We start from the raw sequence: 14,261 nt of genomic DNA on the forward strand, positions 1-14,261 counted from the left end.
CAAAATTCTGTCATGCAATCTCCAGCGTTATTTCTGTCACCAAGGCCAAATTTTCCAACTACCAGTGATTCTTCTTTGTTTCCAACTTTTGCATTCCAGTTACCAGTGATAATTAACACATCTTGATTGCATGTTTGGTCAATTTCAAAGTGCAGAAGTTGATAAAAATCTTCAAATTCCTCTTCTTTGGCTTTGGTAGTTGGTGTGTACATTTGAATAATAGTACTATTAACTGGTCTTCCTTGTAGAGGTATTCATATTATCCTGTCACTGACAGCATTGTACTTCAGGACATATCTTGAAACATCCTTTGTGATGATGAATGCCACATCATTCCTCTTCAAATTATCATTCCTTGCATAGTAGATCATATGGTTGTCTGATTCAAAATGGCCAAAACCAGTCCATTTCAGTTCTTTAATGCCTAGATATCAGTCTTTATGTGTTCTATTTCATTTTTGACAACTTCCAGTTTTCCTAGATTCATACTTTGTACATTCCATGTTCTGATTATTAATGGATGTTTGCAGCTGTTTCTCTTCAATTTGAGTTGTGCCACGTCAGCAAATGGAGCTCCCAAAAGCTTTACTTTATCCATATCATTTATCTAGGTTAAAAGGGGCGAGAGACAAGGCTCAGGTTTCAGGTAGGAATTAGGTAAGAGGAGGGTGCAGAGGTTTCCAACAGCTAAGGCAGACAAACTTGTCTGTCAGTTTCTCATCCTGTGAGGCTTGTATGTTGCTGTGAGGCCTGAGGCTGTGCCATTGGTGTTTCAGATGCCAGCAGAGTTGCACATGGTGCACAGGTTTCAACGCAGCTTATCTGAGACAGACCAGGAAGAAGGAGGAGGCCATCCACTTCTCAAAAATTGGCCAGGAAAAACGTTATGAATAGCAGAGAAACACTGTCTTTATGAATAGCTTGGCAAGTGTATCAAGAATTGTGGAACTGGCTCAGGACCGGGCAGTGTTTAGTTGTGCTGTGCATAAGGTTGCTATGAGTCGGAGATGACTCGATGGCATCTAATAACAACAACAACATCCATGTCATTAAGGTCGGTTCTACTCTGATGAGGCAGCTCTTTCCCAGTTGTATTTTGAGTCCCGTCCAACCTAAGGGGCTCCTCGTCTTTCACTCTATCAGACAGTGTTTCCCGACTATTCATAAAGTTGCCCAGTAATGTACTAGACAGTGTTTCTCTGCTATTCATAAGGTTTTCCCTGGCCAATTCTTTGAGAAGTGGATGGCCTTTTCCTTCTTCCAAATCTCTCAGTCTGTAAGCTGCGTTGAAACCTGTGTGCCACGTGCAACTCTGCTGGCATTTGAAACACTGGTGGCACAGCCTCCAGCCTCACAGCAACACACAAGCCACCACAGTATGACAAACTGACAGACAAGTTCATCTCTCATAGCTGTTCAAAACCTCTCCACCCTCCTCTTACCTGGATCCTGCCACTGTCAGCTCTGGCTTCCCTCCTTCCCTCCTTTGGGTTGGGGCTGTCTCCCTCCCCTTACCTGGATCCTGCTGCCATTGGCCTTGACTTTCTCTCCTTCCTGCCTTTGAATGGGGGCTATCTTCCTCCCCTTACCTGGATCTGGGCACTCTCAGCCCTGGCTTCCCTCCTTCCTGCATTTTGGTGGGGGCTGTCTCCCTTCTCTTACCTGGATCTTGCCACCACCATCCTGGCTTTCCCTCCATCCCGCCTTCATAGGTGTGAAGGAACTGCTGTATGGAAGATGAGTTTGCTCTGTAAACTTTCACCCAATTCACAATAAAATTAAAAAAAAAAAAATAATAATGCCATTGAAAACCCAGTGGAGCACAGTTCTACTCTGACACACATGGGGTTGCCAAGAATCCAGATGAACTCAATAGCAGTTGGTTTACTTTTGGTTTCTTATAAGGGTGTTTTAAAGCATTGGGCAAAATATTGATATTCAGTAAATGTTCATCATTTTGGGTGTAGCATTTGTTAACACCTTTACTTTTTGATACAAGTGTCATGATTTCTAGGTAATTTTTTTCTGCTTCCTTTTGAAAAGTTAGGGTTCTGGATATGCCTCTTTGAGTTTTACTAACATCACAGTCCAAGAGCATTTTCTAGTGTCTGACCTGTTCTCACTGGAGGAATATTTGGGGAAAGCAGTTGACAAATTGTTTTAGTTCCAGCTCTGGCTCTGAGCAAGGTATGGCTCTGGGCCCAATCTTGTGCCTGCCATCACTCCTAAAAATGTTAGACTGAAATATCCTTTATACCTTAAAATTTTTCTGATTCTATTGCTGGAGAAAAGAAGATTGCTATTTTAAGCATATTTTATAACCACTTGAAGTTGTGAAAATATAAAAGACTTGTGGATGAGAAGAAAATATAAAAAGCTTTCATTCAGTAGTAACAGTCAGCTAAACAGGTTTAAGGTAAGGATTGAAGAATTTGTGGTTTTATGAAGATCCATTGGGAGAAGTTTAGCCTGGTTTCATTTCATTTCCTGTGCTTCCTTTTTTTTTTTTTTTTAATTTCTAAATTCATTAATTCAGAGACATTGATTGCATTCTTCATGTTGTCCTTTTGTGACAGACATTTCACTCCTTATGATGTTTTCAAGGTTCATCCACGTAGTAACATGTATCCGGACTTCATTTCTCCTTATGGTTGAGTAATGGTTGATTCATATGTTGATGGACATTTAGGTTGTTTCTACATTTTGCCTGTTGTAAAAAGTGCTGCAATAAACATCAGTCTTTAGGTTTCTATTTACATTCCTGCTTTCAGTTCTTTTGGGTATATATCTAGGATTGGGATTGCTGGTTCATATGACAGTTCTGTCATTGTTGTTTCATTTTATATTGTTTTTTAAACATTTTATTGTGCTTCGGGTGACAGTTTACACAGCAAATTAGTTTTCCAGTCAATAGTTCATACACAGATTGTTCCATGACGTTGGTTGCAGTCCCCACACTGTGTCAGCACTCTCCCTATTCCTTCCATGGGTGTCCTGTTTCCATTCATCTGGTTCCCCTGTCCCTCCCTGTCTTCTCATCATGGTTTTGGGCAAATATTGCCCTTTTGTCTCAGAATAATTGATTTTTCTAAGTAGCACATTCTTTACAGGTGTTACTGTTTGTTTTATAGTTCCATCTGTTATTTGACTGAAAGGTGGCCTCTGTGAAATGTGTCTTCAGTTTCAAGGCAGAAGGTTGTCACAGTACAATAGTCTTGGGAGTTACGCTAGTCTCTTTCAGACCAGTAAGTCTGATCTTTCTTTAAAAATTTGAATTTTGTTCTGCATTTTTTTTTCCCCATTCTAGCAAGAACCTTCTATTGTTGTCTTTCTTGAGTGGCCAGTAGTAGTAGCCAGGCACCATTTAGTTCTGGTCTCAGGTTAGAGGAGGCTGTGGTTCATGTGGCCATTGTTCTTTAATTGCTTCCTTGAATATGAGTTTTGCTTTGTTCTCCTTTGCTCCAGGCAAGATAAGACCAATAGTTGCTTCTTAGTTGGTCACCTGCAAGCTTTTAAGACCCCAGATGCTACTCACCAGGCAAGGATATAGAACATTATCTGTATGAACTGTGTGACCTACATATCCCCCAAGATTATGGTTGTTGGCCTTCAAGTCCAAATAGTTCAGTCCCAATGTCTAAGTATTTTCTAAAACTGTGTCCCTGTGTGCTCTATGTGTGTGTGTGTGTGTGTGTGTGTGTGTATACAGCATTTACAAATATGTGGAAATATCTATCACCCACTGCTGTCGGGTCAATTTTAACTTACAGCAACCCTGTAAGACAGAGTAGAACTGCCCCATAGGGTTTCCAGGGCTGTAAATCTTTATAGACTCAGACTGCCATATCTTTCATCAGCAGTGCGGCTGGTGGGTTTGAACTGCTGACTTTTTGATTAGCAGCCCAGTGCTTTAAACACAGAATACCAAAGCTCCTTTTTCTTTAGGGCCAGGGCCCAGGAATTGGTACTTTCCAGAAGCTTCCAGATGATTCTGATGATCAGCCTAGGGTCGGAGCTTCTTAAAGTTTCCCCTCAGTCAGCCTTTGTTTACACTAAACAATTTTATTTCTTCAAACATAAGGGTAGTCAGAATGGGTGATGCTTTTGTACCTCTTTGTTATAAAAAGTAAAAGAAAGCGTTTTATAATAATCCACAACAAGAAAGAAGTGTTCTTTCATTGAGTTTAAGTCAGCTTCTTCAGCTCGTGTCAATTAGAATAGTTAGACTACAAGTTAGTAACTTGCTTTTGGGCAGTTTAAATGTAAAAGCAGTACTGATCCTATGATACATTGTAGGGATATTTTCTAATCATGAATAAGCTCAGAAAGAATGGGAAAATAATGTGTGTGGTGGTTCCCGCAGAGTCGTGCCCTTCTTTCATCCCCACTGCATTGGAGAATTCTGTTTGTCGCTGACAACACATTTTCGTTTCTCTAGCACAGTAGCAAGTCTTTGTTTTGTATTGCACATACAGAGCACTTTCCTGTTCTGACCTTTCAGCTTTCTCCCTTCTCTGGCTGAAATGTTCTTTTCAAGAAGGGTGACTTGACACCTTGGAGAACCTTCCAACTTATATGCATACAGCAAATACATTGCTGGTCAGCCAATTGGGGTATTTTTGACTGTCCTTTTCCTATTTAAAAATTACTTTTAATTGCAATTAGGCACTAATTATCTAATATCTCATTTTGCCTTTGCAGGTCCAGGATTATCATGGGCGTAAGATTTGTGACCCTTACGCTTGGCTTGAAGACCCAGACAGTGAACAGACAAAGGTAATTTTGTCTTATAGTTAAAGTCAGCCTTCGTAGCTAATGGCAAACCCTGTTGTTGTTGGTGGGTGCCATCAAGTTGGATAGCAGTCCTGTGTACAAACAGAACAAAACATTGCTTAGTTCTGCACCATCCTCATGATTGTTGCTGTGTTTGAGCCCATTGTCGCAGCCTGTGTCAGTCCATCAGGTTGAGGGTTTTCTTCTTTTTCACTAACCCTCTGCTTTATCAAGTATGATGTCATTCTCCAGGGACCAGTTCCTCCTGATAACATGTCCAAAGTAAGTGAGATGAAGTCTTGCCATCCTTACTTCTAAGCGGCATTCTGGCTGTACTTCTTCCAAGATAGATTTGTTTGTTCTTCTGGCTGTCCATGATATGTTCAGTATTCTTCGCCAACACCATCATTCAAATGCATCCATTCTTGTTTGATCTTGCTTGTTCATTGCCCAGCTTTTGTATGCATATGAAGCAGTTGACAATATACCATGGCTTGGGTCAGGCACACATTTGCTTTTTAACATTTAAAGAGGTCTTTTGCAGCAGATGTGCCCAGTGCAATACATTGTTTGATTTCTTGTCTACTACCTCCATGGGGGTTGATTGTAGATACAAGTAAAATGAAATTCTTTTCAACTTCAATATTTTCTCTGTTTATCGTGATGTTGCTTTTTGGTCCATTTGTGAGGATTTTTGTTTTCTAAAGTAAGTGAGATGATGTGTAATCCATACTAAAGTTTGTAGTCTTTGATCTTCATCAGCAAGTACTTAAGTCCTCTTTGCTTTCAGTAAACAAGGTTGTGTCACCTGCATATTGCAAGTTGTTAATGAGTCTTTCTGCATTCCTGATGATGTGTTCTTCATAGAGTTCAGCTTACCGATTGAATAAGTATGGGGAATGGATACAACCCTGACACACACTTTTTCCTGATTTTAAACCACATGGTATCCCCTTGTTCTGTTCAAATGACTGCCTCTTGATCTATGTACAGGTTCCACGTGAACACAATTAAGTGTTTTGGAACTCCCTTCTTTTGCAACATTATCCATAATTTGTTATTATCTACACAGTTCAGTGCATTTTCATAGTAAATAAAACACAAGTAAACATCTTTCTGGTATCTGTACTTTCAGCCAAGATCCATCTGACATCAACAATGATATCCCTCATTCCACATTCTCTTCTGAATCCTGCTTGAATTCTGGAAGTTCCCTGTCAATATGCTACTCTAACCATTTTTGAATTATCTTCAGCAAAATTTTACTTGAGTAAGAAATAAATGATACTGTTCAGTAATTTCCACATTCTGCTGGATCACCTTTCTTTGGAATGGCCACAGATATGGATCTCTTCCAGTTGAATAGCCAGCTATCTTCCAAATTTCTTGGCGTAGCCGAGTAACTGCTTCCATCGTTGCATCTGTTTGGTGAAACATTGGCATTCTATCAGTTTTTGGAGCCTTGTTTTTCACCAATGCTGTCAGTGTAGATTGCATCCCTTCCTTCAGTGTTATTGGTTTTTGAGCATATACTACTTCCTGAAATGGTTGAATTTCAACATGAAATGTTGAACAACATGAAATGTTGAACATGAAATAATGAACAAGCAAGATCAAACAATAATTTATGCATTTGATTGACGGTTTTGGCAAAGAATACTGAACATATCATGGACAGCCAGAAGAACAAACAAATCTATCTTGGAAGAAGTACAGCCAGAATGCCCCTTAGAAGTGAGGATGGCAATAACCAACTATTTTGGTTATCTAGTGCCACTCTTAACAGAAATACCACAGATGGATGGGTTTAACAAATGGGAGTTTATTCTCTTACAGTTTGTTGTTGTTGTTGTTATGTGCCGTCAAGTCGGACCCGACTCATAGTGACCCTTCCTTGGATTGCCGAGGCAGTGTCACTACGGAAGTAGATTGCCCAACCTTCCTTCTGAGGAGTGGCTGGTGGATTTGAACTGCCAGCCTTCTGGTTAGCAGCCAAGTGCCTTAGGCACTATTCTACAGTTTAGGAGGTTAGAAATCCAAGTTCAAAGTGCCAGCTGTAGGGGCTAGGTGAAAGCTCCTCGACCTTGGGCTTCAGCTCTGCCTCTTGCTCCTGGCCCACTGAAGCTGGAGGTGTCTCTTGACTCAGGCAGCTGCTGGCTGCTGAGGCTGAGATACCCAAGGTTGACAAGCAAAATGTCACAGTCCCAACATTACCAAACAACATGGCAGGCCACTGGTTCAAGTCCAAAGACAGTCACAAGATTGGCAGGCAACATGGCAGGGTGCTGAATGAAGAGCTGGCTACACGTACAATCTAAGAATGCCAAAATGCTGTAGAGACCCTTCTCAATGCTGCTGCTTATTTATTGGAAGCAGACCATATCCCTAAAACAACTGCTTAGCTGTTGTAATAGATTGCACCGTGGAGTTGATTACCAGTCTCTTCATGGGGGAAAACTACATCCAGCTGTCCAGCCAAGTTGACACACAACTACCACATAGACCAATTCTTTTTGAAACAGTGACTGTGTATTCCTTCCATCTTCTTTTGATACTTCCTGCATAGTTCAACATTTTGCCCATAGAATCCTTTAACACTGCAACAAATTCAATACTGAATTTTATCTTCAGTTCTTTCAACTTGAAAAATGCCAAACATGGTCTTCTGTTTTGGTTTTCTAACTCTAGGTCTTTGCACATTTCATTATTATACTTTGTCTTCTCGAGCTGCCCTTTGAAAGTGTCTTTTCAGCTCTTTTACATCATTTCTTCCATTTGCTTTAGCTACTCTAAAGCAAGTTTAGAGTTCAAGAGCAAGTTTCAGTGTCTCTCTGATATCCACTTTGGTCTTTTCTTTCTTGCTTTCTTCATGTATGGTGTCCTTGATGTCATCCCGTAACACGTCATTAGTGTTCAGTGCATCAAATCTGTTCTTGAGATGGTCTCTAAATTCAGGTGGCATATACTCAGTCTTGTACTTTGCCTCTCATGGACTTGTAACTTGATCTTGCATATGAGCAAGTCAGCCCTGACCTTCTGACTGATAATACCGAACTTCCCCACTGTTTCTTTCTAGAGTAGTCAGCTTGATTCCTGTGTATTCCATCTTGTGAGGTCCATGTGTATAGTTGCCATATATGTTGTTGTAAAAAGGTATTTCCAGTGAATACATGATTGGTCTTGCAAACTTCTATCATGTGATCACCCTCATAGTTTTTGTCACCAAAACCATATTCACCAATTAACCAGTCCTTTTTTGTTTCCAACTTCCGCGTTCTGATGAATCAGTATATCGTGGTTCCATATTTGGTCAATTTCAGACTGCAGAAGTTAAAAACTTTAATTTCTTAATGTTTGGCATTAGTGGTGGGTGTGTAAATTTTTATAGTAGTCCTATTAAGTGCCCTTTCTTGGAGGTATATGGATATTATTCTATCACTGACAGTTTCGTACCTCAGAATGGATCTTGAAATGTTCTTTTTGTTGGTGAATTTGACACCATTTTCTTTAATTTGTTGCTCCCAGCATAGCAGGCCATATGACTGTCTTATTCAGAATAGCCAGTACCAGCCCATTTCAGCTCACTAATGCCTAGGATATTGAGCTTTATATGTTCTTTTTGTTCATTCATTTTTTATTATTTCCAGCTTTCCTAAGTTGGTGCTTTGTACATTTCATGTTCTGATTAATAATGGATATTTGCAACTGTTTATTCTCATTTTGAGTCATACCATATCATCAAATGAAGGTCTTGAAAGCTTCACTTTCATCTACATCATTAAGATAGACTCTACTTTGAGGAGGCAGCTCTTCCTCAGTCATATTTTGAGTGCCTTCCAGCTGAGGGGCTCATCTTCTGGCACTGTATCAGACAGTGTTCTACTGCTATTCATAATATTTTCACTGGCTAGTTTTCTTTTTAAAAAACTAGATTGCTAGGTCCTCCTTCCTAGTCTGACTTAGTCTGGAAGCACTTCTGAAACACATCAACCATGAGTGATCCTGCTGGTGTTTGAAATACCAGTGGCATAGCCTCTAGCATCACAGCAACCATGTAAGCCACCACATTATGACAAACTGGTAGATGGGTGCTAGGTGCCAAACCCAAGACATCAGTTACTACAGCTTTTCCTCCCTGGCCTTTTCCTGTGTTTTCTGCCATGAGATGATGAATGTAAACCAAAAAAACCGAGTCAATTGCTGTCGAGTTGAAGCTCTGTAGGACAGGGTGGACCATGATGTAGTGAGTATACATGTTGGTAAACTTTTTGCCAAATTATTCAGAGGGAAAAAGTGAAAATATTGTCATAGATAATATCAAGTGATCATTCTGAATAAAGTTTACGTTTTATAGTAACACTGATGGACCAACAATTTGAAAGAAAAATATTTGAAATAAAAACCTAGAGAAAAATAATGTGAAGGAAAAAAATGGTCTAACTTTTCTTTCCAAAAGAGGGAAAAACCTTGTATACTAAACAAATACTTGGTCTTGAAAACCAAAAGCTGGTCCTAGCTTAAACCAGAAAAAAAACCTAAATGATAAATATAAGAACATTCTTGTATTTTTTTGGAATTAGGTGGCTGGGATGAGAATTTCCTTCTCTAAGATCATACAGCATTTATATTCTTTTGGAGGGAGCTCTGGTGGCATAGTGCCTAAAGCATTTGACTGCTAACCAGAAGGCTGGTGGTTCAGACCCACCAGCCACTCCTTGGAAGGTTGGGCAATCTATTCCCATAGTGATACTGCCTTGGAAACCCATGGGGGGTCGCTGTGAGTTGGATCTGACTTGGAATTTGAGGATCAAGTTGAAATCTCATTTCATTAAAGCTGCCTCTAAGTGATATCTCACATGGATGTGTCTCAGTCCTTGGAGTGCTGGGACTTGTCATTTATACATATCTTATGTTGTTAATTAACTTTCCTTGGTGGAGAAGAGTATTTTTCAAATCCATTTCAAGTTTTTTGACTCCTTTATTTTTGTGTAATCATGCTTGCATATAGCTTAGTACGTAAAAGCATGCATGTAGAGAACTTCTAATATGCATTCTACTCCAGAAGTTTATTTGAACTTCTTCAGAATATCACAGTACATTTCCCACTTCAAGAATTCAAAAGTTAAATGCATTCTGAGTAGTTATCCAGGCCAGCCTCAAAAACGTTTTATCTCACCTCCTTCTGTAACTTGTGATCCCTATTACCATATACAGCGATGTTTCTATTGATAACTAAATTCCGATTTCCAACTTACAGTGCCAAGAAAGCATCCCTTCCTGATATGGACCTGGGTGGTAGAATTAGGACTCTTTCCTTTCCCCACCCACTCCACTCCCTGGTCAAATTTCACCACCTTCACATCGTTGTGAAAGAGCTTGGCAAACATCAAGTAGGGTAAAGAGTTTAGTCAGGGCTATGATAGGTGGAGGAGGAGGAAGAGGTGGAGGAGACAGCAGAACAGCTTCTTCCTACTGGAGTAAATCCCAGGTTCTCTCTTCTTTCGTTCCCATGCACTGACTTGCCTATTTTCCTTTTTACCATCCTCACTTGTTCTTTGTGACTAGAGTTTCTCTCCTCCCCTGTCTGCTGTATAAGATATTACAGCTTCTTCCCTATCTTTTCTCCCTGAGGCCAATATGCTGCCATTTTCAGATTTTTATCATGGTGTTTACTATCATACTTTTTCTCCCTTTTGCAGTTCCCTTTTAGAAAGACAGAGGTCTCATGGGTGAAAATGACTAGTAGTTGGGTTTTCATTTTTCTTTCATGAAGCATTGGGTTTGGGGTGATAGGTAGAGATTCAAAAAGAGAAACAGATGGGTATCTCTAGGAGTGGGCAGAGGCTCCAGCTCTGTAGATAAAGCTGGGAGGAGTGGAAAGCAGGTGTGGGCTGTCTTTTCTCCTCCACGCTGACACAGATGACCTCAATCATTGTTCTGGTGACCTAGTGCTGCTCTGACAAGAATATACCACAAATGGGATGGTTTGAAGAAACAGGAGTTTATTCCCTTACAGTTTGGAGGCTTTAAGTCCGAGTTCAAGGTGCCAGCTCTCGGGGCTAGGTGAAAGCCCCTCAACCCTGGGTTTCAGCTCTGCCTCCTGCTCCCAGCCCACTGAAGCTGGAGGCTTTTGTTCACCCAGCTGCTGGCTGCTGAGGCTGACAAGCCCAAGGTTGACCAGTAACAAGGCACAGTTCTGATGTTACCAAACCACATGGCAGGCCATTAATTCAAGTCGATTAAAAGTCCCAAGATTGGCAGAACATGGCAGGCTGTTGAACAATGACACAGCTACATGCAAGGTTCAAGCCTGCCATAAGCTAGGGACCGATCTCCAAGGCTTCTCCTTATATACATGAAGCAGATCACATCCCTAAGGCAGCTACTCAGCTGCTCACAGTAGATTCCACCATGGAGTTGATTACCAGTCTCATCATAGGGAATACTATGTCCAGCTGCCCAGCCACTCAACAAGGCCCAGCCAAGTTGACACACAAACTGACCTACCACAATTCTACTGCTTGTCAACTTGGGACCTGTACAGATCTTCAATGGATGCCATCTGTACAAATCTCCTTCACTGGGTGGCTCTACTCCCCTAGTTCCTGAGTGACCACCTCCCCACCTTGGCCTGGTGAGCCCCATTCCTCTACCTCTTGGGCATGGTAGCCCTGCCCCCTCTCTCTTGGGCAACAGCCGTGGCTCCATCCCACTGGCCCACACGAACAAGGAGCCCCCACACTTCAGAACCAAGTTGGTGAAGGTCTAACTCTTTGAAACCTAGGGGGCTATAGTGGTTCCATGCCCAGAGGCCATGGTCCTACCCTTGGAGGCTGAGGCAGCTCTGCTTCCCATTTTCTTGATTAATGCCTAAGGCAACCCACTCCGCCAGAAATCTTTCTGTCCCCAAAGCACTCAGCTTTCTTGCTCCATGGGCCAGCCAACCTACTATGCCATTTCATGCCAGTCTCTTCTACCAATTAATGTCCAAAGATAACCCACTCCACCAGTAAGCCACCTACACCATGGTACCTGGCTTTCTCCTCCATGGGCTGGTAAGCCTATTGCTGTTTAATGCTGGTCCCTGGGCTCTGCTACTGCCGTCTCTCATTCTGGTCTCTCTGCTGGTATCTCTCTGCTAGTCTCTTGGCTCTGCTTCTGCCCTCTCTCATGCCGCATGCCGGGGTCTCTCTGCCAGTGTCTCGAGTCAAAGATGCACTCCACTCCTGTTTCCACATTTTAGGTATCTGTCAGAGCAGCATGACACTCTCAGTACCATAGTCTGTTCTGGTACCCAGTACCGTTCTGACAAGAATATACCACAAATGGGATGGCTTGAAGAAACAAGCCATCTTTGGAAGATTTAAGTCTGAGTTCAAAGCACCAGGCTCTAGGGGCTGGGTGAAAGCTCCTCAACCTTGGGCTTCAGCTCTGCCTCCTGCTCCCAGCCCATGGAAGCTAGAGGCATCTCTTCACTCAGGCCACTGCTAGCTGCTGAGGCTGACAAGCCTAAGGTTGACAAGTTCAGGGCACAGTCCTGATACTTCCAAACCACATGAAAGGCCATTAATTCAAGTCCATAAGCTCTGGTGGTGTAGTGCCTAAGGCATTTGACTGCTAACCAGAAGGCTGGTGGTTCAAACCCACCAGCCACTCCTTGAAAGGAAGGTTGGGCAATCTACTTCCATAGTGATACTGCCTCAGAAACCCACAGAGGCGTCACTATGGGTTGGATCTGACTTGACGGCAGTGAGGTTTTGAAAAGTCACTATATTGGCAGAGCATGGCAGGCTGCTAAACAACTCAGCTACATGCAAGGTTCAAGCATACCATAAGATAGAGACTGTTCCCCAAGGCTTTTCCTTATATACGGGAAGCAGACCACATCCCTAAGGTAACTACTCAGCTGCTCACAGTAGATTCCACTATGGAATCGATTAGCACTCTCATCATGGGGAATACTATATCTAGCTGCCCAGCTACTCAACCAGAACCAGCCAAGGTGACACACAAACTTAACTATCACAGTCATCCAGCACTGGGCTGAGCTGAGACACAGTGACTGAGCCTGGAAGTGGAGAGCCACAGGCAGGCTGCAGAAATACCAGAAAGCGAATGGAATTCTTTTGCATCTCTTGGAAAACTGTCCCCTGGTACTGTGTCGATGATGATTACTTGGTCTGCAGTAGTAAGTACAACATGGATTTCCTTAGCCTTTCTTGGTGATTATCTAAGTGATTTAGCAATGTCAGAATGACCCAGTTTTTATTTATGTATTAATGAATGGATACTTGGTTCTTGCTTAATTGGTAATAGCTGGTCCCATGGACAACAAGCCACTTATTAGTGGATATCAAGCTTCCAATTAGTGGATGCATCTTTGCTAATTAGTGATCACACAGTCAGCACTTGATAGAAACTAATAACATTGGCATGCACACTATTATTTTCTTGATATACATTTATTGGGTACTTACTCTGTGTCAGGCACTATACCTAGACTTTATCTACCCTAACTCATTCTCCAACTCTAAAATAGATCTTTTTTATTTTCCTCATGTTACAGATGAAGAAATAGAGGTGCTGAATCATTAAGTAACTTGACCAAGCCCACTCAGCTAATAAGTGTAGAGCTAAGAGTAGAACCCAGCTCAGGTAGTTACCGACCTCATATTAAAAAAGAAAAGGAAAAAGACTCCAGGTGTAATAGCTTTGGGGATGCATGCTATAGGAATTTTTTTATGTCTGTGCTTGCTGTGGAGTCCTTGGGTGGTGCTCACTTGGCTTTTGACCGAAAGGATGGCAGTTCGAGTCTATAGAGGCCCCTCAGAAGAAAGGCCTGGTGCTCTGCTTCCAAAAAGTCTGCCACTGAGCAGCCATGGAGCCCAGTTCTGCTCTGACAGATGCAGGGTCACCATGAGTTAGAATCAACTCCAGGGCAGCTGGTCGCTGGTACTGGTGCTTGCTGTGGGACATTTTAGCCCATCAGGCATAGACCCTGGACTAACCCCCTACTCCCACCCAATGTGTCAGACAAAATACTTAGTTGTCAGAGGAGGTGTGCGGCTTATATCTCCTCTCTGCATCCTGGATACACTTCTTTCTCACTCTCTAAATGGGCTTGTTATTGACGTGGGCTAATATATCATCTGGGATTTACATATAGATATATAAATAGATTCAGTCTCGGAGTGAAAAGGTAAGTGTGTTTTTCTGATGAGAAAAAAGCAGCATGAACATTTTCTGTTATAGTCATAAGTGTATACACAAAAGTGTAATAGTCGTACCTTAGTGTAAGGAGAATCTTCACATAACCTTTAAGAGCAAAGAAAAATCTGCTTGTTACATTGTTAATAAAAACCACTCAGGAATTGAGGAACATTTGTAGCTTTTTAATACCACCATCTGAAATGCTGTCAGTGGGTCTTTGATTAAATCTAGTACTTAATTTCAGTTACCCAATTCTGGCGGTGCCAGGCAGAAGCTTC

The 14,261-nt window shown here is 41.7% G+C and overlaps 1 protein-coding gene across 1 annotated transcript in view; it reads left to right on the top strand.

The window, feature by feature from the left end:
* Positions 1-2,356: 2,356 nt before the first annotated feature.
* Positions 2,357-14,261, top strand: part of LOC103196991 (prolyl endopeptidase) — a 193,429-nt gene continuing 181,524 nt past the window's right edge. The window contains exons 1-2 of the mRNA XM_042780943.1: positions 2,357-2,416; positions 4,702-4,776. Of these exons, the coding sequence (XP_042636877.1) occupies positions 2,357-2,416; positions 4,702-4,776 (135 nt within the window). The remainder of the gene's footprint in view (positions 2,417-4,701; positions 4,777-14,261) is intronic.

The sequence above is a fragment of the Orycteropus afer genome, unplaced genomic scaffold (assembly GCF_000298275.1).
Source record: "Orycteropus afer afer isolate SDZICR_OR568_19922 unplaced genomic scaffold, OryAfe1.0 scaffold00072, whole genome shotgun sequence".
In the NCBI taxonomy this organism is placed as follows: domain Eukaryota; kingdom Metazoa; phylum Chordata; class Mammalia; order Tubulidentata; family Orycteropodidae; genus Orycteropus; species Orycteropus afer.